Consider the following 25,389-nt stretch of genomic DNA (forward strand, 5'->3'; position numbering starts at 1 on the left):
GTAAGAAAACTTCTTTCAAGTACTTCATATTCCTGAAGCTATGTTATTTTTTTCTGTGTATATTAAACATAGTGGATATTGTGTTTTATGAGAAATTTTTTTAGCATAAACTCTGCCTACTGTGGACCTCATTGTGTCAGTAAATACTAAATAAAACTTTATTATCAAATGCTTCATCACACTGCTAGAACATATTCCATTTATGAACCATTTTATGTGGAGACTTTATATTTCTGAGTAGGTTTTCTGGAGCTCACTGTTTTGGCTTCTCTTAATTTTTGCTGGATTTTTGCCATTTTTTAAGATGGTTGGGATGATGTAACAAATATTAACTTATACTACTATTCTCAGCTCACTCCTGCTTGCGTTTACTCAGAACCAAATCCCTGAATTCAGTGAGGCTTATTCCAAAATAACCGTGCCTGTGATTATTGCTTAAATTCCTGTTTCCCCTGTTTCCTGAGATCAGTTGTTGCCAATTTTGTTCACACTTTGACTCTTATTGAACAATACAGAATTCAACACTTGTTGACAGAAAATCATGGTAGTGTTCATGCTGTAGAGTACAAATAAAACAAGGGCATTAAAAAAGTTGTGCCTTAGTGAAATGCCATGTTTTAAAGTTTGCAACATCAAGGAAATGTTTCTTCTTGTCAGTTCTTTTCTGCTTTCTCCTCCTTTCAGACTGCAAGATGAGTATAAAAATTTAATTACTACTCTCAGTGCAATTCCAGCCCTTTCAGTGGCATCAAGTCAGATTTAAAAAATGGATACCAATATGTATATTAATTAGGAACATTTTAAAGTCTAATGTACAACTGAGAGTATTGAAACCAGAAAATATGAATCATAATGTTTGGATGCATGAATCAAACATTATTGTCTTTGAATCAAAGAATTTAAGACAGGATGGTACAATGTAAACAGAATGGCAGGTCAATTACAATGCAAATCAGAATTGCAAGTCAGAAGTAAAGGGCCCTTTTGGAAGGAATGGGTAAGCAAAATCATGTCCTGCTTCCAAAGAGATTGAGAGGAGCCCATCCATCTGTAAGAAAAGCACAGCAGTAAAGACTAAATACTTTCTCTGATTCAATGCTATCAATATGTGCTCAATGAAAGCCAAATTGGCTATTGCTAGCCTGGCTGCCATTGAGAGCAACAGCATTCCCTTCCCTGTCACTAGCTAACAAAGACAACATTTCTTCATAGGGGGAATGCATGCCAATGTCTTATCACACATCTTCTTTGACTTAATACACTTCTGTTTGCCATGGCTGTGAGATCCAACAGGGCATCACAACTACAATGTAGTTTTCCAACATGGAAAACAGATACTCACTTAACATCTTCCCATTTTAAGCCAGAAAATGCTGGAGACAGGAATGGTCCAAAGTACCTTCTTATGGCCTGATCATTAGTGATCCCTCCACCAAATCACCTGGTTTTGATCTCTCTTTGTCTGGTTGGAATTGAACAGAATTAGGTGAGATACTGGAAGAAGTGCCTTTGCCCAGTGTCAGTGAGGATGGAAAGATTCCCCCTGTTGCAACTGTGGTGCTGAAATGCAAACTATTATACATATTGTGCAAGATTGCCCACAATATGCACTCTCTGGTTCCCTAGATGATCTGCACGAAGCAAAACCAGAGGTAATCATTGTCTGGATAGCTGAACTGGAAATCCAGTTTTGAAGTCACTGCCATATCCCTATATAAATTTTGTATATACGTACATTGATGGTGGGTATATATTTACTTCTCTTTTGTCATGTTCTCATCATATGGTAAATAATCTCCTTTGATAGTGAGTTACAAGCTTGTAATCATCTTTCAGGACATGTAGTATGATCCTAAATTGAAAAATGTCTTAGAATCAACAACTAGTGGAGGAATGTAATTATCAGCCACAAAAGGAACCAAGGTAGTGATATCCACATGTTTATGTGTACGTGTGCAAATGACAACATGTGCTTGACTCTCATGATTTGCAACCTTTTGAGAATCATTAAAATTGAATGAGGAGGGTTGTTTTAGACTATGGAAGCTGAAAATCAGGAGGAATCTGGTAGCATCTTTTAAAATTAAGACATTTTATTAAAAGGCTAAAGTTTTTTTCTGACCTATGAAGCTCACTTCACCAGATACACCTGATGATTAAACAATTGATTTATGTTGTTTTCTACTGATCCATGTGAAAAGAAATGATACTATTTCATATAAGGCTTTGCGTGGTTTAACATTTTTATAAATGGCCTGGTTAAGGATGTAGAAGAATTGTAGAAGACATGAAAAGAGACAGGGAACTGTAGCTACAAAGATTAATTTCCAGAGAAAGATTAGGAGGTAGTTATATAAATAACCATCTATAAGCTCCTTCATTATCAGACAGTTCCACCAGTTTCTTGGTTCAATAGAAGGGAACAAAATGAAGAAATGTGTTTCTTAATGTATTTTGGTGACATTTGGGGTTTAAATGGGAAATAGTTAAGTTACACATTTCTTGTACTGTAACCTCATCCCTTTCTTTTCAATAAACTTTTCTAAAGAAACTGAGAGAAATGCTTTTGGAAAATAATCACTTTCCATTTTAGACATACCAAGAATCTGACGATAGCCCTTTCCCCTTATAGCTGGTTGACTGTAATGCACCTCATTTGGAGTTGCCTTTAAATATTACTCAGAAACTTCAATACAGCAACCCACCTGTTGATGGATCAGACCTGTTTTAACAGAGTCCTGCCTATTTTGCTGGACCTGCTTTTAACAGTCAGAGTGTTGATTATGAACTACAAAGCTCTTTTATTTCCTTTGAGACCACCTCCTTCAAACAGAATCTTTCCATCCAGCATGGGCCAAAATGAAAGGTGGGCTTTTAGTTCTATTGTGAATTTTAAATGTTGGAATTCTCAACATTTCCCAACTAGCATACTGAGAATCCTAGGAGGTGAGTTCTGTACATTTGGAGAGCTCTAAGGTTGGAGGAAGGCTATTTGCTTCATGAATTATCCTTTTGAGAAAAATCATGTCAAGTAATAGATGCCTCAATAATACACAGCCAAAAATACAAAAATGATAAGGGAATCTCAATTACATCAGAATTAAAAGACTACATTAACCTAGAACAGGCATTATTGGAGCAACGGCCTTTACGATGAAATGAGGAAGAGAAAAAGAAAAGAGAAGCTTGATGGATGATGAAAAGCACAGCACATTACAGCACAAAATGCCAAAGAAGGGGTGAGAGAAAGGAACAAGAGATACTGATTATGAACTTGTTTCGCACCGGAACAATACAAATGAGAATGTACATATACATAAAGTACTTTGAAATTGGTGTCAACTGCACTTAGCTTTCATGCCAATTTTAAAACTGCGTTGAAAATTCTTGATTAGAAACTACCAGTTTCCTATTGGCTTGTCAAGCAGAAGAGATCACAGAGAAAACGCACACTCTAAATGCAGAAAGATCCAGGTTTATGGATCATGCCCATGGGGGCCTCATCTTTGATCTGTTAAGCTGATCGAGCTGGGTTACAGTGCTTTGAATGAGATTCTGCCTAGTGGCAGGAACAATCTTTATAGGCATTTCATTTGCAATGGCAGTAGGCAAGACTGTGTTTGCCCCACTCTATGAGAAGGCATAAAGCAATGGAATGCAGTGACAGCCATCCTTGTACTGTAGGTGCTCCAGCTTGGGCAAGTCACACTTTTTGCTACCCATAAGACAACCAGAAAGGTCACTGCTATTCCTTGCAAGTTCACCAACCAAAGCACACCAAGGCAATGCTCTTTGGACAGTTTGCACCTTCTTTGCTGGGCTGTACCCAAGATAAAGCCGGTACATATAGCATTCTGACATAGTTTTTCCCGGGAGCTGGATGTCACTAGCATGGACCTTGGTAATTAATCCCATAATGTTTCCCACTCCGGATTTTTTTTTTTTAAATTAAGCATAATTCATACCTTGAAATGTCACATTAAAGATCCTGTAAAGCTGCTGAGTTAAACCAGGAGAGCAGAATTATCTTGGAGGCTCTACTTATTTTCATCTGGCCTTTGGTACTTCCTGAAATTCCTCATTGTGGCTATACAATTGTTGATACCAAAGTTTGAGGGGGGGTGGGGGGGTAGGGAAGAGTTCTGCCTAGCAGGGCTTAGGAAGAAGTGAGTAATATCAGGGGAAATTAGCAGCTTTGAATTATGCCAAGCCTGCAAGCAGGTAGGAGGGAAAGGGCAGAAAATAAAACCAGGTGAGACTCAGTACAAGATGGCTTCATGCATTGAGCAGCTTCACATAGAAATCTAACCTTTAAATAGGTTACATACTGTTTTAAATGCATTGCTGGACAGGAAATGGGGAGATAGGGAAATAAATGTAATAAATAATAAAATAAATAAATTTCCAGATGACTCATTATACTTTTTATTATGCACTTTGAATTGACAAGTTGTCTCTCTTGACAACCACAGCTGGCACTAAATGTGTCCAAGAACTGATAAGCAATGAGTGCTACCAAAAAGAAACCAGCCATTGCCTGGGACAAAGAGTGGATGAGATTCAAAAGTGTAAGTACGAAGCGCTGAACAATATTTGTTGCATTTTCTTTCCATATCCCAAAACTGTTTATTGCTCCTAGACTTGCAGTTTGAATGTAAAACCTCCTACCCGTAAGTTTTAAAATAATTCACAAATACACTGAAATTATATAAATAATAAATGATTTTGAGTTTGATATGCTAACGGCCATACTGTCTATGTCTGAAGCTATCTTAACTAGAAATATGTTAAACCTTTATTTTGGGGAGATGTTATGCTTTGCGTGTTGCTTGTTCGGGATACTTGATGATGCACTGTTTTTGAAAAGCAGATCCAAATAACTGTTGTGAGTCATATCCCCATTGTTATTTGTGGTAAGTTTAGAATAGTCATCACGTTCTGAAACACTTGGGGGAAAATACCTTTGCACAGAGACATTCCAAAGCAGCTTATTGAGATGCATGAACAAGCAAAGGAAAAGGATGCAAGGACAGCTCTCCTCCTTTCTTTCCTCTTCTGCCATACGGCGGTTCCCATCACAGCCCAGGAAAATAACGAATTAAAGGACAGGGAAGATGCTGGATCCATATAAGAGACTGAGAGAGGGAACAGGGGATATGTTTTGGTGCAGATATTAAGAAGCATACTCAGGAAGACTGGGGAAAAGTCAATCTCTACAAATTCAATCCCATCATCACCTTCTTGTTATCTATAAACCACAGAAATTTAAACATTCTTCTCCTGAATTTTCCATCTCCTCAGCATAGTCTTTATGAAAAGTCTAATTTAACCCCTCGTACCTCATCTCTCTCTCTCTCTCTCTCTCTCTGTCTCTTTGAGCAAGCACAAATTCCTTTAAGTCAGGGGTTCTCAAAGTTTGCAATATTGCAACCTCCTAAAATAATCCACTTGTGAAAATTTTCTACCCAGGAATAAAACAAATGATCACAGGGGGACAGATTGCTCAAGAAATGAGTTGGCCACTTGGAATAGCTACATTTTAATCTGCACTTCAGCACTGGTTCTCAAACTTTAGTGGACAAAATGAAGAGCAAAACCCTAGGCAAGTTTTGAGACTGCTCCCCAAATGCAAATTTGTACTTTATTCCAGCCCGAGCGTGAGGCACCCTCTTTTTTCTGGAGGACAGGAACGCATGATGTAAAACTCAACCCACTCCCTACCAACAATTAATGGAACATCCACCCACATTTTTTTTGGCTCTGCCTCAGAAGTCATGCTTCTCATCTTGAGGCAACCTGAGCTGTGCTGCCTGGTTTGCAGTGCTTTGTAAGTAAACCTTTCCATTCCAGCTGATTACTGTGGGCATCTAGCTTTCCCTCTGAGCCACTTGTGGCTACCCTCTACGTCCTCTACTGCCATTTTTTAAAAAATAAGTTCACCTATGAATGATGCAAAAACAATTCTGCAAGTTCACTGATGGTACACTACATGTAACAGTGAAAGTATGAACCTATCTTTGATTTGTTTGTTTTGATAAGAATTCTGTCAGCTTCCCTTTCAAACATTTTTTCCAAAAGCAATGAATGTCTATTACAAAAGAAAAAAATCAACATAATATTCTCTTTCTATATCAAAATAAAGAAACAAAATGATCAGTTAGCAAAATGGGAGAAAAGGAAAAGCTAGGTTAATTCCATAAAGTTCCAATAGAAGTCTATTTTTTAAAATATTTTGCCGCACTCCCCAGTAAATATGCCAGTTGTTGATGTGAACAGAATCTGTTATGTATCACTCAAAATGAGTGTCATTTCTTCATGTACTCCTGAATGTTCCCCTGATAGTAAATGGGATTTTAGAGTTTTTAAAGCTTTGTTGGGCTATTATCATCCACTTTAACTGGACATTCAGAGTTATTTTCTATTATTCTGATTCCCTTTTCCATTTCCAAGAATTTCTATAGGGAGCAGATCCCATTTTGTTGTTCATGCTGCTTCTCACAGAAAATGAGGAAAAGAGACGTGGTGTCTGGAAAATAGCCAATCTCAGCAAGCTGGTTTTACTGCAGTCACTAAGTTGGTCAGCAGTGATCTTGCCATTAACTAGCTAGACTGGAACTGATACTCAGAAACAGCAGGGATTAGTTTCCACAAAAATCCACTCCGTATTGTTTTTATTTCACTAGCATAATGAGGGGTAGAGCAGAAGTGCTGTAATTTTGTTAATCAGGAAGTTATAAGTCTTTGCTGATCTGCAACAAATTATCCAGAAACATAAAAATGAAATTTCATTCTGCCTTCTGGCCTGCCTTAGATCATGGAAACGGGTTGTTCTGTCTGAAAGACCAACCAAGCTAGCTGTCTAGTGGAAAGTTAAGCAGAAATTTCTTTCAACACACAGTCTGAATTTAAATGAAAGCTATTATGTAATGATGGGTTTTGTTTTGCGAACAATTATACCCCCTCCTGTCATGTTATGAACACATAACAATCCCTATAAAACAGAAAACACATTTTCAGAGGACTGTTAATCAAATTAAAAACCCTTACTGATGCTACTCCTTGAGAACAACAGGAGAAAATTGAAAGGATGACATCTATTTCCTATTCATTATCTTCCATGCACTTTTTCCTCATCTTCTTTATTATTCCATCAAGCATCTTTGTTCATTTTTCCCTTTATCATAATACCACATTTTCTCCATAGTTGTGTCATTCCCACCCACTTCCATATTGCTACTAGCATTGGGAGGGTGTGTCAGAATTGTTTGAAGGTGTGCTAGTGGTTCCCCACCCACCCACCCCGATTAATGTTTATAGGCTTACCTTCCACCTTGAAGTGGTATTTGGACTCTTTCACTGGAAACAGTGGTCCGTCCCCTCCTCAAGAAGTTATTGCAAGGTCCAGTAGTATTGGAAAACTTCTTGGACAGTTTCCAACTTCCCTTTTGGGGGGGAAGATTTTTGTGAAAATGGTGTGCTTTTCTCTTCAAATGGCTCTGTAGAAGCTGATTGTGTGGACCCATTTCAGTTGGGGTTTTTTTTAGGCCAGGTTATGGTACTAAGATGGCATTGATCATACTTGTAGTGATCTCTAGGATCAAAATAGAACAAGTGCATCTATCCTAACTATACTTGATCTTTTGGTGGCTTCCCATAACGTGATATACCCCTGGATTGGCTGAGGGTGGCTAGGAGTGAGGGGCATGGAACTTCAATGGTTCTCTTCCTTCCTCAATGGCTGATTCCAGGCAGTGTTGTGTTTTGGTGGATAGGTTCAGCCTTAGTTCTCTGCTTTGTGGGATGACATAGGACTCTTCTCTCACCCCAATCTACTTAGCATCTAGATGAAAGCATTGGACAAGGCCATTCATAGGAAGATAGTTAAGAACCATCAATATGCTGATGAAACCTGTCTATTCAAGTAATGCCACTAAGTGCTTTCCTACTACCTGGAGTCTGTGTGGGTTTGACAAGCTTCAGCTCAACCTGACAAGCCTGAGTGGCTTTGAGTTTTAGGGCCTCCCGAGATCTAGAGATCTTGCATTGTTAATTCTGGTTAGGATAATTTTCCCCAGACAGAATTGGTGTGCTATTTGGGACTCCTAAGTGCTACTTGAAGACCAGATGATAGCCATAGCTGGCAGCGGAAGTGTGGTGTGGTTTGCAGAAATACATCATGTGAACCAGTTGTATATCTTCATAGAATGGAGAGACATTGCTCACCTTACTCACTTCCTGTACATGGGATTGTCCTTGAAAGGGATAAGGAAGTTTCAGCTGCTCAGAATGTGGCAGGACACACAACACTTGATGTACCAAGGTGTGTCATATAACATTACTGCTATGTGAGCTGCATGGCAAGACATTTCTAGGCGCAGAACAAGGTGCTGTTGTCATTTTTAAAGCCCTACATGGCAAGGCACCAGATAATTTGTAGGACCACCTATCTACCTTTCCCACCAGATATGATAGATTGGATATTCTCTGGATCCCCCTCCCTACCCTTAAATTCCGATACCCTTGATGCTATTGGTCCTCCAAAAGGCCTCGAAGACCTGGTTGCTCCACCAGTCTTTGGGGCCAGGATATTAGCAGACATGAATGAGTATATTTGTTATGTGTTCAGTGAGATTTTTATGAGAGCCTCAACTACAGTAGGTTCATTAAACTGATATTATTTAATGTGATTTCATCTTTTGATCTTTGCCCACTTCCATTGAACAACTGTACAGATTTGTTGAAATGGGAACAAAACATTAAATATTACTGACCTATGGATTTATACTTTCATATGCACCCACAACAAATCTGTATCTTCTAACATATGTTTAAACCTTTTCTTTCATAATTAAACCTACACCATGCAAGTATTCATCATCTTCAGCCCACAGCATTATCTTTATGTTTCTTTTAGTTCCAGAAATGAATATGAATTTTTTTTCCTGCATTTCATTCATTAATTCATGCTTTTTACATACAATCCTCTTATATTCCAAGTTTTAATTTTCCATAAACCATGAATATTTACTTTTCTTACCCATCACGCTGTTGGTCAATTGAGACTTCTATATAATATTTCTTTGAAATGAAATCAAGAAACAGTAAAGCTACACACATTGTATTAATATAAGCTTCATTTAAGACTGTACATATCAAACCTAGTTTTAAATTAACAAATGGAGTTATAATTTTCAACTTAAAAAGAGTTCAATTTTGTGATGAATAACTGCTCTGATTTCAGAGGAATTTTTTTTTAAATATACAAAAGTGAGCAGGTTGGAGCAATATCAGATTATTGGCCGATTAAATGTAGATTCTGATCTCGGAGTCCAGATTATTGTTGTTGTCTAGCTAATAGGCCAGTACATTCTGGTAATTTATATAGATTTAACTGTAATTGGAGCTCAGCTTCGCTATGATTCAGCCCAGTTCACAGAGACACAGTTCAGCTATGTTTATGCTTATCCAAGGGCATATTCAAATTTCTTAACAATCAGTTCTGTGGGTGTGGCCTAATTTGTGGGTGTGGCTTGGTGGTCATGTGACTGGGTGGATGTGGCTTGCTGACTGGGCATGGCTTGGTGGTCATGTGACTGGCTGGGCATGACTTGTATGTAAATATTGTAAATATTTATGTAAATACTGAATTTTTTATAAAAAATGAGCAATTTTTACTCAAAATCAGGCAAAGCAGGCAGTCAAATTGAGTTGCTCACAGAATCACAGATTCACTCAGAAATCTACCATTCTGCAATCTCCTACCTGAGTCTGCCACATAAAATTTGCTTGCAAGCAAACTCATAAAATTTGCTAGCAAGCAAACTCACAAATTTAACTCACAACACACCATTATGTAAATATTGAATTTTTTATATAAAAAAAGAACTTTACCCAAAATCAGGCAAAGCAGGAAGGCAGATTGAATTACTCACAGAATCACAGATTCACTTAGAGATCTACAATCTGCAATCTGCTACCTGAGTCTGCACTGAAAAATAGAAGCTTCAGTCCTAAGGAAGGTTCAGCTCTGTTTTTAGATTAGCTAGAAAGCAAGAAATCCAATGATTTCCTGCTTTCTAACTAATCTAAATCTCCCAGCACAGCAGAACAGCTGATGGTTGGGGGAAAGAAAAGGAAAAATAGCAACGTACCAAACGCAGGCAAGTTTGAGGGCTCGCATTTCAGGTAAGAAGTGAGTGGGCGGGGCAGGACAGGGCCAGCCAGTGATGCGATTTGCCAGTTCTCCAAACTGGGCAGAATCATAACAACCAGTTCTATAGAACTGGTCTGACCAGATAGAATCCCACCCCTGTGCTTATCAAATATCATGTTTGTTTCCAAGGTTTGATTCATATTGTCAAGGTAATCAGTTGGAATCAGTCCACAAAAATTCTTGGCAGTCATGATCAACACTACAAAACAATGATGGTACACATTTTGCTACTCCATAATACAATACAGTATGGTGTGCCCAACAATTGCCAATGAAACATCTACAATATCCAATTGAAAATAAAAATATTATGCTTGCTATATTATATCTCATTTGAAAGGGATTTATTTATTTATTTTTCAGGAAAGTAACATTAATATAAGATCTTATTAATTATTTTTACACATTATATTAAAATATACAGTATTATATTCTATATAGGCCTGCAAATAACAATGAGCCTGCTAGGAACTGGTAGAGGAGAAGCAGAAATGTGCATTTCTTTACTAGATACCAAAGATAAATCAAACTTAACAGCCCTCATATTTGCTTACCCACAATTCCTTCTCTCCACTTTCACAGTGCCACTTTGATACTGCATAAAGTGTAGCAACAGTTTAATTTTACTCCTTCCTGTTGAAGGCAAGATTTCCATTTCACATGGTTCTACATTTCTACATTTCCATAACCAACATAGTCATACTAATAATTCTACAATCTTTTTGATAGATACCTTTTACAGGACATAGAATATGTTCCATACATCCTCATTTAAAAATCTAGTTGATACTCTGTCTTTCTAACTGAATACCCTGAATATACATTTTAATTAGAAGCATTTCTGCCATCTCAAGAGTTGGATGGCATTCCACTTTAGACAACAAGTTTTGTTTATCTTGTTCAGTGCACATGTATTACCGTTTATCTGCAAGCATAATATTGCTTAGACAAACAATTATTTTCAGCATCGTCTACAGAATAGGATTGTTATGGGAGAGAGTGTCATGTATAGCACTTTGGGCTTTTGATTGGTCATCAATAGTTTCCACAATAACAGTGACTATCATGGACATATTTATATGCAATGGATGACTCAATTAATTTGCCAATCATGCTGGAATCTATTAAGGCCTCTAGTCCATTGGCACACATGACCTTGCAAAGTTTTTGATTGGCCCAGTTCTTGAAGGCTAGGATTGCATCATTTCCTGACAAGTCACATGTTGAATGTTTACAATATGGCCTTCTTGGAATTTTGTATGAAGAGAAGAACCTGAAGGGTTGTCTCCCTGTAATTTTAGGAGTGAACAGGCACTTAACAACCAAGGCATTTTCTATACGTAATGAGTTTGATTTAGTACTGATGGGTGTTGATTCTGCCAGTGGAGAAAGAGACAGCCTAGTGCTGAGTCTTGAAAACAAGACAACAGTTAAAAAGAGCAAAGCTGCGAAAGTCTATGCAATTCCTTGAAATGAAAGGGCATTAACTCAATTAATCAATTAAAGCCTGTGCTCTTGCTATATAAGAACATCCTCCAGGATGTCCTGTCATTGATGGAAGCAACATTCCCCCTTTTGGCCTGCATCCTGTTGACCCAAGCTTTTAATGGGCTTTTATGCTCTTGACTTCTGTGGATAATTCTAGCTCTGGGCTTTTAGATTGTCAGGTCAGATTTTCTCTCCTAACTGCCAATGACTTATTTCTTTCTGTTCCAGGCCAAGAAATCTTTGACAAGTCTCTCACTGCATATTTGCTACTAACTGATTTGCTAACCCTCAGCCTATGTAATTGCTATTTATATATAACATGTTAATTTGCTCCTGCCAACTCTTAGTTTAGCATTTTGTAGAATAGTTGGGGCATCAGCTGGTGATATCCTATGGGAAGTAACTTCCAGTAATCACCTATGCAGTTGCATTCTGCACCAGTTCATACTCTTCAAGGGCAGTCACATGTAAAACTGCATTGCAGTAGTCCATGAAGGGAAGTGAGTAAGGTATGAATGGCCATAAGGAGAGCCTCATGATTCAGGAACAGGCAGAACTGGTACACAATGAGAAGCTGTGCAAAGGACTTCCTGGCCATGGCTGCCACCTGCTCTTATGGAATGATGAATCCAGGAGAAGCCCTGAATTGCATAAAGTCATGTTTGGGGCTGAGGACTCATCTAGAACAAGAAATAATAAGTCCCTAGATCCAGGAGGATGAAAATCAAAGCCACTCAGTCTTGTTAGGGTGGAGATGAAGCCTGTTGCTCACTAAATTGGAGCAAGGCAAATTGGCTACTTGACCAATGATTAGTGGAATTCACATAATTCAATAGCTATCCTTCTGATCCTTAAACTCCTCCTAAGCAAAAGAAGCAAGATGAAGACAGTTAAGCTTACTGACAAAAAGTAGCAGAGTAGCAGCAGAAAATCTAGACCAAGCAAGATTTGACTAAGATCTAGAATCATTCTTGACTTAAGCCTTTCCAAAACTTGATATGGCATAGTTAAATAAGAATGTGTATTATACTGTACAGTAGGAAGAAACCACTAAAATAGTGGATTTCTCTCTATTAGTCTGAAGATGCAATTCTCTGCTTATATCTGCCATAGTTTAATTTTTGTGCTGCTTTCTTCTATCCTTCCCATGTCTTTATGCCCTGTACTTCTCAAGTGGCTGTTTGTTGTTAACATACCGTATTTCCCCATGTATAAGCACCCCCTTTGTATAAGCCACCCCCCCAATTTTTGGACTGTGAAGTTTTGAAAAAAATATTTTATTAGAGAAACAAGTTATGAAGAAAGAAAATTTACAAAGAAACAAAATTCGACGTCTAGATCTACAACTTCGGTCATGACGCCGAAAGCGGTGCGGGCAACGCTAGCAATCTACGCATCGGAACGAGAGTAGGAACGAAGCATTCAGGCCGATGCCTAGCGTATGCATTTCTATCGCGTACTCGCACTCGTAATCGTATCATCACGTACAATTTTTACAAAAAAGTATAGCATACTGCTGGAAAACCAGTTTATTCCTACTTTATTATTTTATGCATTTTTCACGTATAAAAAGTGTACCTGCTTTGTATATGCCACCCCCCTACTTTTTGGGCTTGAAAATTTTGGAAAAAAGGGGTGGCTTATACATGGGGAAATACGGTAATTAACATCTCTACCCTGAGAAACTATGTCATTCAACTTAATTCCCATAGACCCAGATGCCAACCACCAGCCTTTGGTTGCCAATCTCCTGTCTTTTTTTGCAAAGTTGCTATCCATCAAACTCCAATTACAAGAATTTTGATTAACATGTTCCGCTAGTCTGTGACATTCTCTGTCTTCGCCTTATGAGAAGATGTGCTTATGAACATATCCAATTTCTCATAGATTTGGAGTTTTTTACATGAACTTTATCCAACGAGCAACTTTTTGTGTGAAAATCCTAGTGTTATCCTAAATAACACTAAATTATTTTGGTCTGCTAACTACAAGATAATGTAACTGAAGCATGAGAGTCCTTCCCTTACAGAAACTGTTGTTTATGATCCAAACACAATCCTGCCCTAAACTTAACCATGAACCTTTCTTGCTTGTTCATTTTTTTTGTTTCCATTATATTGTTATTTACATACTTTTGAAGATGTTTGAATGAAGTTAACAGTGTTGAATGATGATCTGATAAAATACCGTGTCTGAGTTGTTTCAGAAGGGTTTCCTTTGAAGCTTGAGTTTTAGGAGTATCTTGATGGAAGGTAATGGCAGTCTTTAGAAGCATATACTTTTCTACAACCAATGCAAATTTCAGATAGATTATCCTTAAAAATAATTGCTTCTACTGGCAGACTTCAAGACTTTTCCACTACCAATACTGCTTTTAGATGAGTTAGTCTTGGAAATAATTGTGTCTTGTAAAATATATTTAATATTCAATAAAACCTACTGAAATTTCCTTAAATGCCTACAGATATAACCTCTTAAGCAGAATCTTTTACCTGTGACTATACTTTGCTTTAAAGGAACTAGACCACCTGTGATCTATTGGGTTATTGTTTCAGAGATATCTCCTTACCTAAACCAGGAAATAGAATGACCATGGTTGCAAAAAAAAAAAAAAAACCCACTGGGAGTCAAAGCAACTTCTGACTTCCTGCTGCTTCCTCATTGATTTTGCTTGTGCAAAGCTGGCAAGAAGAATGGAAAAGAATGATCATGTGGCCACGTGAAGCACTGAAAACATTGCCAATTTTCAATCTGACAAGTCCCAGATTTTGGATGCATTTTTTAAGTTAGCCCATTTGAGGTGCACTAATTCAAAAACTTATTGCTCTATGTTACCCATTTTGCCCAATTGAAGATTACAAACAGATAAACAGAGTTTTAGTCAGGGGTGGGATATGACAGAGTTAACTACCGGTTAGGGATTTATGAGCTTCCCTGCCTGCTGTGAGCCTGTAAATCATCATTAGCACGTCATTAGCACGCTGAGTGCAGAGAAGCAGCCTTTGAAACAGCCCTCTTTTCTTGTTTTTTTAACTGCAGCTGTGCCTCGTTCGCAGCTGAAGTTGAAAAAATCAGGAAATAAAGATTAGGTAAGAGCCCGGGTAGGCGGGTGAGCAAAAACATCAGCAGACATAGAACCGGTTCTATGTCTGCTGCTCTTCAGAGCTACCAGTTCTGCAGAGGTGGGCAGAACCAGTAGAAACCCACTCCTGGTTTTAGTATCATATAGATTCATTGGCAATAACATGTTTAGAAGCCTTACTGAAATAAGGTTCATATAGATATTTGTTAAATTAAACGGATTTGTGTGCATTTATTTAGTCAGGTTTGATTCAGGCTCTCTTTAACAAAAAATGAACTGCAGAAGGGTGTCATCACAGCAAAGTACTTAATCAGATTAATCAAAAACTTGTAGAAATCCTGGAAGACTGGTTAAGGGAACTTTCCTATTTATTGTTCCATTATTTTCTCTTTAATTTCTTTTTCCTTTTTGCAAAGGCTTGGTTATCATTGCAGTTTGAGACAAATATTAATACCAAGATACCTCTGAGAGTCCTATATTTTGGGACTCCAGTTCTTATGGATTTCTAAAAAGGATTTAAGACACTGTGATTTGCATGCATATTCCCGAAGTACATTGTAAACTAACAAATGAATGAGAGAGTATTGCTCAGATTTCAGTTGTGACAAAAAGTTTAGTTTTCCCAGCGACATAGGAGATGTAGTTACAGCTGGGCTGAGCAATTGTGTTGTCATATGAAATATGCAACATGTGCACAAACCCTTGGCATCATGTTCCCTTAAGTTTGTTTCAGTACTGAAGACCAATTTCATGCCAAGATGTACATGAAAAATCAATCCATAGTATATTATCCTATACTTTGGATCAAACAGTGGTCTCTAGGATTCAAAAATGACTTGACGGCACAAAATCAATCAATTATAGCAAACACAGCAAGCATCTATTTGGCTTAGGAGGGAGCAGCTCATCCTGGGACTGATTTCCCTGATCCATTAAGCTCATCCATAACAAGCAACCAAAATGAGAGGGGGCAGAATTGTTCTATTTCATTGTTTGATAAGCCTAAGAACAACAGCAAAAGTCACCAGCCAAATATGTTACATTTAGTTTATTTCTCTCTTTTATTATTTTGATAAATAACTCAAGACAGCTAACATACCTAACACTCTTTTCTCTTCCTATTTTCCTCACAAGAACAACCCTGTGATGTGAGTTGGGCTGAGAGAGAGTGACTAATCCAAAGTCACCCAGCTGGTTTTCATGCTAAAATGGGCATGAAAACAACTCACAATACCCTTGTTTCTAGCCTGGTGCCTTAATTACCAGACTATACTGGGCTATATACACACTATGTACACCAGTTCAGGGTTCTTTTGATTTCATGATGCAAGGAAGTTGATACATCCTGTTATATGCTAAGCTCGGCCCCTGCAGGCTCATGACTTTTTTGGGCTTGTTCTGTTGGCAGCTAGACCTGGGAAATCCTCTGGAGGAGGGTATAGTGCTCTCTGAGAAACTCTTTTTTTCAATGAGGATACACTAATTTGCACTCATTGCTTAATCTTCTTCATTAAGAAGGAGAAAGTACATCTCGGTCCTATTGGGTCTCCCAGCAGTATTCCATAATGTTACACACATGGTGTTCTTCTAGATTATCCCCAGGGGAGGCACAGGTATTATTTTATGGTGGTTTCAGTCCTAGTTGGTGAATGGGGAAAATGCCACTAGAACCTTTGGGAATCTATGATTGGGCTACCTCACTGCTAAGTGTCTTCCTCCAAGAAATTTAACATCCATGTGAAATAAATTGAGAGGTAATTTGGCAGTTCCAAATGATGTGTCATTAACATATTGATGACCCTCAGTTACACAACACCCCTGCAATTCCAGCTGAAAATGCCATTCAATTCTTCAACCAGTCCCTAGAGGCTGTGAGGATTTGCATGGTTGAAAAAAAAAACAACTCAGAGTACTTGCTACAAAGACAATTGCCCGTCTTCAATACAAGTTGTCCTTATTAAGTAACTGTCCCATTAGGCAACCATTTGCAAATATGGCAGTAATAAATGGTTATAAAGGATATTTTAAAAAATCATTTTTGACCAATGCACGCACTTATTGCCAAATTTCTGGAACTGACAACACATGCTAGAATGAAAAATAATGCTTGTGTTGCTGCACAAATATCTTTATCTAAATGAGGCAGCACCAATCAGCCCCCTCCCTCCCAACTGTGTGTGTGTGTGTGTGTGTGTCTTAATTAGCTACCATTTGGCTATAACTGATGCTGATGAACAAGGACTATGTGCAAATATCAGGGAAGTCTGAAACACCCAAAGGAGTTGGTTCATAATTTACAAATTATCCTGACTACCAGCTCCTGCTTATGTGGAAGTTATGGCCAGGGAGCCTTTATCTGACCTTAGCTGGTTATAATCCATGCATTCTGCAAGGGATTGCCTTTGGAGAAAACCTGGTGTGTAGACTTCTGATATCAGAACTCTATTAAGTTGGATTAGCGCCCAAGTTGAAGTCACATTATAAGTTGTCAAAAGTTGCCTGGACCCAATTGAAAGCCCTGGTTATCATCTTTAAAGCTCTTTATGAAACTTCCTGCAGCACCAGCAGACATCAGGCAACTGAATCTGCCCATTTGGTCCAGTCACCAAGAGAGGGACTATATGGCAAATCACTGTCTATTACTGGTTCACAGAGTATAAAGCCAGCAATTTTTTGCCACTGGGATGGAATGTGCACCCAACCCTTCAAATGTGGAGAAGGGAATAGGATTATTGCAGAAAAACTTTCTTAAACCAAGAAAGGGAGAAGTGTAAGAAAAACTCACCTTATTTCCCCGAACCCCCCCTTACATTTGCTAAATATGATTTGGAGAATTGCTATGGCAGGCTTTTAAGATTCTATTAAATTACCTAACTAGCAATAAAGCCATTGTAGAAATCCAAGTTTTTATTTCATGAGTTTGCTATCTTCAAAGCACTTAGATAGCAGCAATTCCCATTTTATGAAATACTCTCTCCCTCTATGGCCTCACCCTCTGGCATTTTGAAAACTAGGAAAACAGTGTTGTTGTTGCAGATATTTGGTCTTTAGGTTAACTTAATAGGTCCTGCTAGGGACTACTAGTGCTGGGAATAGACATGCTAATATACCTTTCTTTTATTTTCAGTTCTTAACTTGCATAGAATTTCTACATGCAAAAGAAATTGTGTCTCCTACTTTAGTTGACGTGATGCATTCAGTTTCACCAAATCAATCTCACCTCAGTCTCCACCCAAGTAAGGTGCCAATCAATTGCAAATCCTTTGAGAAGAAACAGTGCTTGAAAGCACAGGTGCTGAATACATGTTACATTAGATAACCCATGACTCGTTGGGTCATCCTTTCAGAGATATTCTATTATCAGATTCCTCAATATCTTCAACAGTGACCAATGTCTAATGCACTGCCCTCACTGGAAAAGTTGGGATTATCTGCATTGAAAATAGCTCGTGTTGAACTGTATAGCACAGTCAAACATCAGCCCAGGAATGTTTTGTGACATTTTGTATCGTGAACTGTTTTATGATAAGATTTATGTCATGGAATGTTTTATAAAATTTGCTAAAGCTCAATTCCATGGAGGTAATTGATTGCTCATTTTGAATGCAATCTGTACATTTGAGGTTGGTTCAAAAACTATTGCCCTGTGATTCACCATTTTAAACAGTTCAAGTTTATAGGAATGAGAGTTTTAGTAGCGCATAGACAGATCGATTCAAAGCAAATAATGAATTGAACAAGGCAAAGATAAATCAGGGAAAACTATGGGTTTGACTTTGAATGAAAGGTGAATAACTTCATTGCATGTGTCACTTTAATCCTTCCTGAAATCACACCTCCTCCCAGTTTTTTCAGAAGCATAGTATTTTTTTCCACTTTAACCAAAACGTCCATCAATCACATATAAAGTTCAGTACAAAACATGTTAAGGGTTTCTGCAAAAAGAAAATGTAATATTTGTAGTTTTTCTTAAAGTCAAGGTAACTGACCCAATGTAGATGACAGTCAAGCTGAGAATTCCCAGCTGATGAATAGAGGCAGTTTAAGTTTCTTCCCCAGTTGAATGACTTATGTAATGATATGTTCTGTATCTATTTCCTCTAGAGAGGAGTTAACAAGTCATAAATGGATGAGTAATTATTAACGGGAATTATAAGCAGAGATAGAAAAGTGGAATAATGGATGTGAAAAGAGAATGTTATATTCCATTTACAGTTATTTTACATTTATATACAAAAAAAATCACTCCAGTCAAAATGTACAATATAAAAATAACACTGAGATGACTTATTTTAGAAAAATATTACTTCCTTCCTTCCTCTAGTCATGGCAACTACCCACTCTATGAAGCTCCAAACAGAAATAACATTACTTGAATATGTCAAAGCAAAAGTGGTATTGCTCTGGTCTCTAAATAGCCCCATTCAAATATTCTTAAATTGCCCCGTTCAATATACAGTACACATAAGGTACAAAGTTTGAGTTTTGGCAATGAAAATTTTACCTACAAATCTCAGTTTTCAAAATATGGAGTTATTGGGCTTATTAGAAAGGGAGATGAAGTTTCTGTTTAAAAAAATTATTCATCAATTTAGGGAGGAATCCTCTTAATAATCAAATACGCTAAAATCTAGTGAATGGGCAGTCAATGAGAAATGAATGAAAAAAGGAGGACCTCGCTGCTTCCTCTTTTCACTCCCCCATCAAAAGGTGATTATGGCAATGTAGAGCTTTCATTATCTATGGACACCTTCTATCCAAATGAAGACTTTGGAAAATCAGGATGCATCATCAGTGGAAAAGTTCCACAAACATTCATTTTATTAATTAATTCCATAGACAAAGTGTCATTTGCATCTTCACTAAAGACACTCAACCTCTACATGTCAAAGAGAATTAAAAGAGAGTGAGATTAGCATCCAGAAGTTCTAAGCTTACTTTCCTGAGAGTAAAACTGGCAGAACTCTTACCTCATCATAGCAAACACGAATTTCATTGTTAATTGAAGGAGCTGCTAAGTGAAACCATGTCTGTCTGTCAAATGTGGAAATCAGGAAACCCAAGCAGTTCAGATGAACACACGGATTTGTTGCAAGCCACAAGAACCTGAACTGCTAAGGGCCAGAGCAAATTGGTGGAGATAAGAGTCAATGGAATTCAAGATGGGCTGGACTGGTGAGAAGGGACTTGAAACTGATGACCATTTGACCCCTCCTTTGGACTCAGCCTGGTCATCTCCTACACTGTCCTTATAATCTTACTTCAGCTTTCTTTTGTTTTATAGATCTGCAAAGGTTGTCAAAGTGAGGATCGGTTGCAAAGTTATTATTTTTTTCATCAGTGTCATAATTGGACTCTCTTTGCAAAGCCGTTGCTAAATGAGGACTACCTGTGTACAAAGCGGCTCTTTTCCAGTTTCATCTCTAGTTTACATGGGCTAAATAGATCCATTCTTGGCATATCAGAAGCGTATTTATCTAGCAATTATGGGATGCAGCCTGTCTGCTGTATTTATATTTCCACGTATGTTATCATTGCTACATCAATCTTCCAAAACTATATGTCTATTATACGCCCACAAAGAACTAGACTTTCTATATTTCTTTGCTGCTATTCAGATACTTTAAGCCAAGTTCTTGCAGCTTTATTTATTTATATAACAAAATTTATATAGCTGTCCATTTACCAGGAGGAACTCTGGGTGGCAAACAAAACTGAAAAGGCATACTGTAATTAAAAATATTTAAGTAGGGGGAAAAACAGAACTGAAGCTTCAAATAAATTCACTGCACTGTGCCAGTTCCAAGAACCTCCTGGCTCAAGTTCCTGAGCAAAAAATCAGAAGTCAGCTGCCCTTAATTGACATGATAGAGAAATTGCAGTATACAGAGTTTGTGTTCATAGGTTTTTTTTTTTCCTCAAATACTGTTCTGAGGAAAATGTCTAATAAATAAGATATAATAAATCATCTATTTTTCCAATATCTATTTTATTTCTAGTTTCAAAACTGAAAGCAGCATATAAGAGTGCAATCTCTCTGTCTCTCACATTCAGCCAGAACCCTAATCATTAATCTCTACAGTAAGTCTGCCAAGTTGCCAAGGGTTGGTGTTTGTAACTATAATATGCAGTAGCATGGGTAGCGGGAACCAAGGATCAAGAGTTTTGTTTCCCAGTTAAAAAAGGAGGAAAGTATTAATCCAGGACTTGGTGGCACCACTCCTTCCCATCAGGGAGACAATCACCACTATACCTGAAGTTCAGCACCATCATTAAAAACGATATTCTCCTCACTGCCTAACTCACTCGTGGGCGTCTGCCAGGCCTTTAAGCACAGTTACATGATCAAATTCCTATAGGAGTTATGTCAAGTACTTATAATGCAATTATTCTGCTTCGATACACAGAGTAGTGCAGTTCATGACAAGGAAGGGAAGGAGGTGATGGGAAGGGATAGCAAGAATTTGATGGAGAAGGCCGCAAAGCCTTCATTTAGATAATTACCAACTCTGCTTGCCCGCAACAGATTTACTCTGTCAGAAGCTTAATTTCTGTTATAAACTTATATGCCTTGTGAGTTCCTGCTCGGCCAATATTTTGACAGCAGCTGTACAGGTTTATAGAATATGCCATATAGCAAAGGTAAAAAAGGAAGAAAAATCTCTATTCAAATGCAGATATTAAACCAATTCTTTCACATTTATGATTAAAAGTAATGGTGATTGTCCTGAAAGAATGGCAAGGACCCTTTTCAGAAACTGAAAAAGGGTGAAATTATAGAGTAGCTTTTCAGTAGAATTGATATAATGACACAATACCACAAAATGGGACATTAATTTGTAGGGTGGGATTTTATTACTCTGTAAGTGGACGCTGGCAGACAAATGATTTGCCAACACGGAAAGATCTGTTGCTTAGACTGATCAGCGCCAATAACTTTTCTCTGGAAATTAGTACAATAATATTTATACAAGTATATTGCAAACAATAAATGTTATTTGAACTGATAGCATTTGGAAATTGGATGCCAATCTGGTGTTACTATGTCAAAAGTTATGGTTAAAAGGAGAAGCATTTTTAAAAATAATGCACGAGGATATGACAATTCAAACATAGTGCTCATATGAGATACAGTGAGAAATGAAATGAAATGAAATTACTCAGTTGCCACCAATTAGAAACAATATCCAATAAGATAATTCTGCACCAGCCCTCTCTTTCCTCACTTATCTTTACTCACATTGTACAGCACTGTAGTCCATCCTTCCATAGTAATGCACTGGAAGACAGTCAACACGGCAAAGAGGATGTTATCAAACTGAGTTATCCCATCATTGGGACCAATCCAGTCTCTGCACTCATAACCTGCAGGGCATCCCTGCACCCCACAGGGATGTGGCGGGTCCAGCTCTTGTAATTCACCTGCAGTCAGACAGAGGTGAAATCATTTTTGAATGTACATAAATGTAAAAGAGCAATGTTGACCAGGAAAGATACAATAAAACAGGAAGCTTCTATATGTATTTATTTTATTTATATTTTACCCTTTCCTTGAGCATTCATTACAAGGTGAAGAATATGAGGATTTTCCCTACCCCCAATTGATCAGCATAAAAACATTGTGAAGTGGGCTGGCTTGAGAAAGAACAATTAGCCCAAATTATCCAGCCATCCAGTCCAAATCTAGCATTGTAATGTCTGAATGACACTTGATTATCTATAGTTCCTCTTTTCCAGGAAATTTTAGATTCTTTGCATGGTGATCAGTTAGGTCAGTATCAAGGGTATTCACACTGCCAAGATCCAGGGAACTGCTGATTTTTGACATCCTTAGCTCATAGCTTCCTGTTTACCATAATGATCATGAAATGGTAGAAGCAATAGTATGATCTTTCCACCTGACCATTGTACTGATCTTTTCTTCTTAGTTACAGAGTATTGATGGCTTTCAGGAAGAATAATGGCCTTAACGGAGAACATATATAAATATGTTCTGCTTCTGGTCACTACTTTTGGTCATTGTTTATTCCTAAGGTAAGAATAGAACAGAACAGAACAGAACAGAACAGAACAGAACAGAATAGAATAGAATAGAATAGAATAGAATAGAATAGAATAGAATAGAATAGAATAGAATAGAATAGAATAGAATTCTCTATTGGCCAAGTATGATTGGACACACAAGGAATTTTTCTTGGTGCATATGCTTTCAGTGTACATAAAAAAAAAGGATATATTCGTCAGAGTCAAGAATCATAAGGTACAAGGTTAATAATAGTCATAGGGTACAATAAGCAATCAAATCATACTAGGAAACAGTCAATTTAAAAAATCATAAGGATACAATCAACAAAGTTACAGTCATACAGTCATAAGTGGGAGGGGAGGGGTGAAAGGAAGGATGGAAGTAGTAAGTAGCAAAGTAAGTAGCAAATGCCCCCCCGCTCCCCAGTTCTGCTGTGCTGCCTCCTTGTGATGTGGTGGTGGGTTCCTGAGATGACAAACACATCATATGTTCTTCACAGAGCTTTAGCAAAACCTAGCAAAAGATTTAGTTCCCAAAAGGAACGGCATCCATTTTTTTAAAAATGGAGAAAAAATATAGATCTCTTCTAAGTATAGACATTTCTCTTGGTGCACCCTGACTACCTAATAATTTATAAAATTCCTTTAGTTTAAAATAAATAATTGAAATAAATTATTAAATTTTTAAAATAAATCTATGGAAAAAGTTGCCAGAAAGCTGTATATGGGAGTACGTGGAAAGGAGAATAACAAATAGGAAACAGTGATACATATTATGTTCTTTCATGTAGGCTGTGAATTTCCTAACATTAGTTTTTTCTCAAAGGGATACTTTATTCTTTAATGTGAGAGTTAAAGGTCTGAGCTGCTCTTGTGTTCAAAGAAGATCTAGCCTGGGTGTGGAAAGACATTATTGCCAGGGAGAAGAGCGGAGACTGGAAAGAAAAGCAGAAAAGTAGAGTTTAGTCTGGATTTTATTTTATGTTTTTACTATTTTTGCCTTGTATCATCAGGAGTTGGCATGAAATGTGAACAGGAGTATTCAAGATTCATGGTGAACAGGACATGGGAAAACAACAACAACAACAACAAAAGTGATGTTTTTTTCTTACTGCTCAAATTACAGTATTTTTGCCCAGAGGACATGTTCAGACCTACGGAACAAATCTTTCTGAGGGATTGTAGATTAATTAGATCCATAGCTGTGTTTTAAAATTCCAGGACTAGAATAAAGTCAAAATCAAGACAGCAATACTTCTTACCTGAATTGTTTACATAGCAAGCCTGATGTAGCTTTCCACTATAAAATTCCAGGCCGATAATGGCAAACATCAGGATTGCAAAAAAGAGAAGGAGACCAATCTGAAGCAGAGGCACCATTGCCTTCATGATGGACTTTAGTACAATCTGTAAACCTTAAAGAGAAAAATGCAATTGAAAAGAAGCACCAATCAGCACATTATTCCTTTGGGGAAAGCAGAGAGACAAGGAAGTGTCACACTGTGAAACATGCTCAGAAAAATTGTTATTGTCTGGCAAATGCCATATTATAATCAAGGGAAGACAACACTCTAGCAGGCAGGCAAAGTTCATGTCACTGAAGGAGGAGAAAGCAAATCTTCATCTCCCAAAGGAGCAAGTTCTTTTCCATTAGAACAAACCTCCCAATTATTTTCCGCAGAAGAAAATAGTTTGTTTAGTCCAAAGGTTTCTAAAGTTTAGGTTTTCCCTAATGTAAGATTGAAATATTCAATTTTTAATGATTTCTTACATTTGCCAAATTTTCTAGATCAAGCAAAAATTATTGTGATTTCCTTTCTTCAGCTAATTCTGTTTACAGTTGGTCATTATTGCAGAATAATCTAAATTTAATGCCAATTTACATTTATATCAGCATAAAACTTTGAATGGATCAAAAATATTGTAATATGCCAATGTATATAAATGCCAGTTTGAAACCTTTGTACCTACAGTACTTTTCTAAAGTTTGTGTTTGTATCTCCTGTTCATTCAACTCCTACTTTGTTTTCCTTTCATTGTACTTGTAAAATTAATAAATGTATACATCTGAAAAGAAAAGATTCTTCCCCAAATAATTGTGAAATAAATACACCCACACATAGTTTTTCAAAGGGTATGCAAGCCTTGGGAAATATATTTTTCTTATCATCAGATTCGATCACCATATTGTATATTTTAAGTGAGCTGGTGAGAATTTTGCAGCACAATGCAAAACAATTATAAATTGCTGAGTCAAAACTGATTATGATGGCTTCATTAGTGTGGTCTCTCGCCTTTCATTCAGAAGCTCAAAGTGCTATTTTCCTGTCCACAATAACTCTGAGATGGGTTGGCTGAGAGACAATAACTTACCCCAAAATCACGCAGTCAATTTTCATGGATAAGGGTGAACTAAAACCTGTGCTTCCCCAGGGCAAGTCCAATGCTTTAGTCACTGTACAATATTGACTCTTGGGAATTTCCTTTGACTCCAAAATGAAAACTCTGGCTTTTATTTCCTCAGTGCATGGAAGAACAGGTAGTCCTCAATTAACTATGGCAATTGCGACTGGAATTTCTG

At 37.5% G+C, this 25,389-nt stretch overlaps 1 protein-coding gene across 1 annotated transcript in view; it reads right to left on the reverse strand.

The window, feature by feature from the left end:
- The window catches only part of CACNA1E (calcium voltage-gated channel subunit alpha1 E), a 346,898-nt gene that overhangs the window by 184,651 nt on the left and 136,858 nt on the right, over window positions 1–25,389 (reverse strand). The window contains exons 6-7 of the mRNA XM_087930443.1: window positions 24,071–24,223; window positions 22,024–22,205 (exon numbers count right to left, since the gene is read on the reverse strand). Coding sequence (XP_087786569.1) covers window positions 22,024–22,205; window positions 24,071–24,223 — 335 coding nt within the window. The remainder of the gene's footprint in view (window positions 1–22,023; window positions 22,206–24,070; window positions 24,224–25,389) is intronic.

Source organism: Pseudonaja textilis, chromosome 3 (assembly GCF_049901715.1).
Source record: "Pseudonaja textilis isolate UNSWEBS1 chromosome 3, rPseTex1.2, whole genome shotgun sequence".
NCBI classification, from domain to species: domain Eukaryota; kingdom Metazoa; phylum Chordata; class Lepidosauria; order Squamata; family Elapidae; genus Pseudonaja; species Pseudonaja textilis.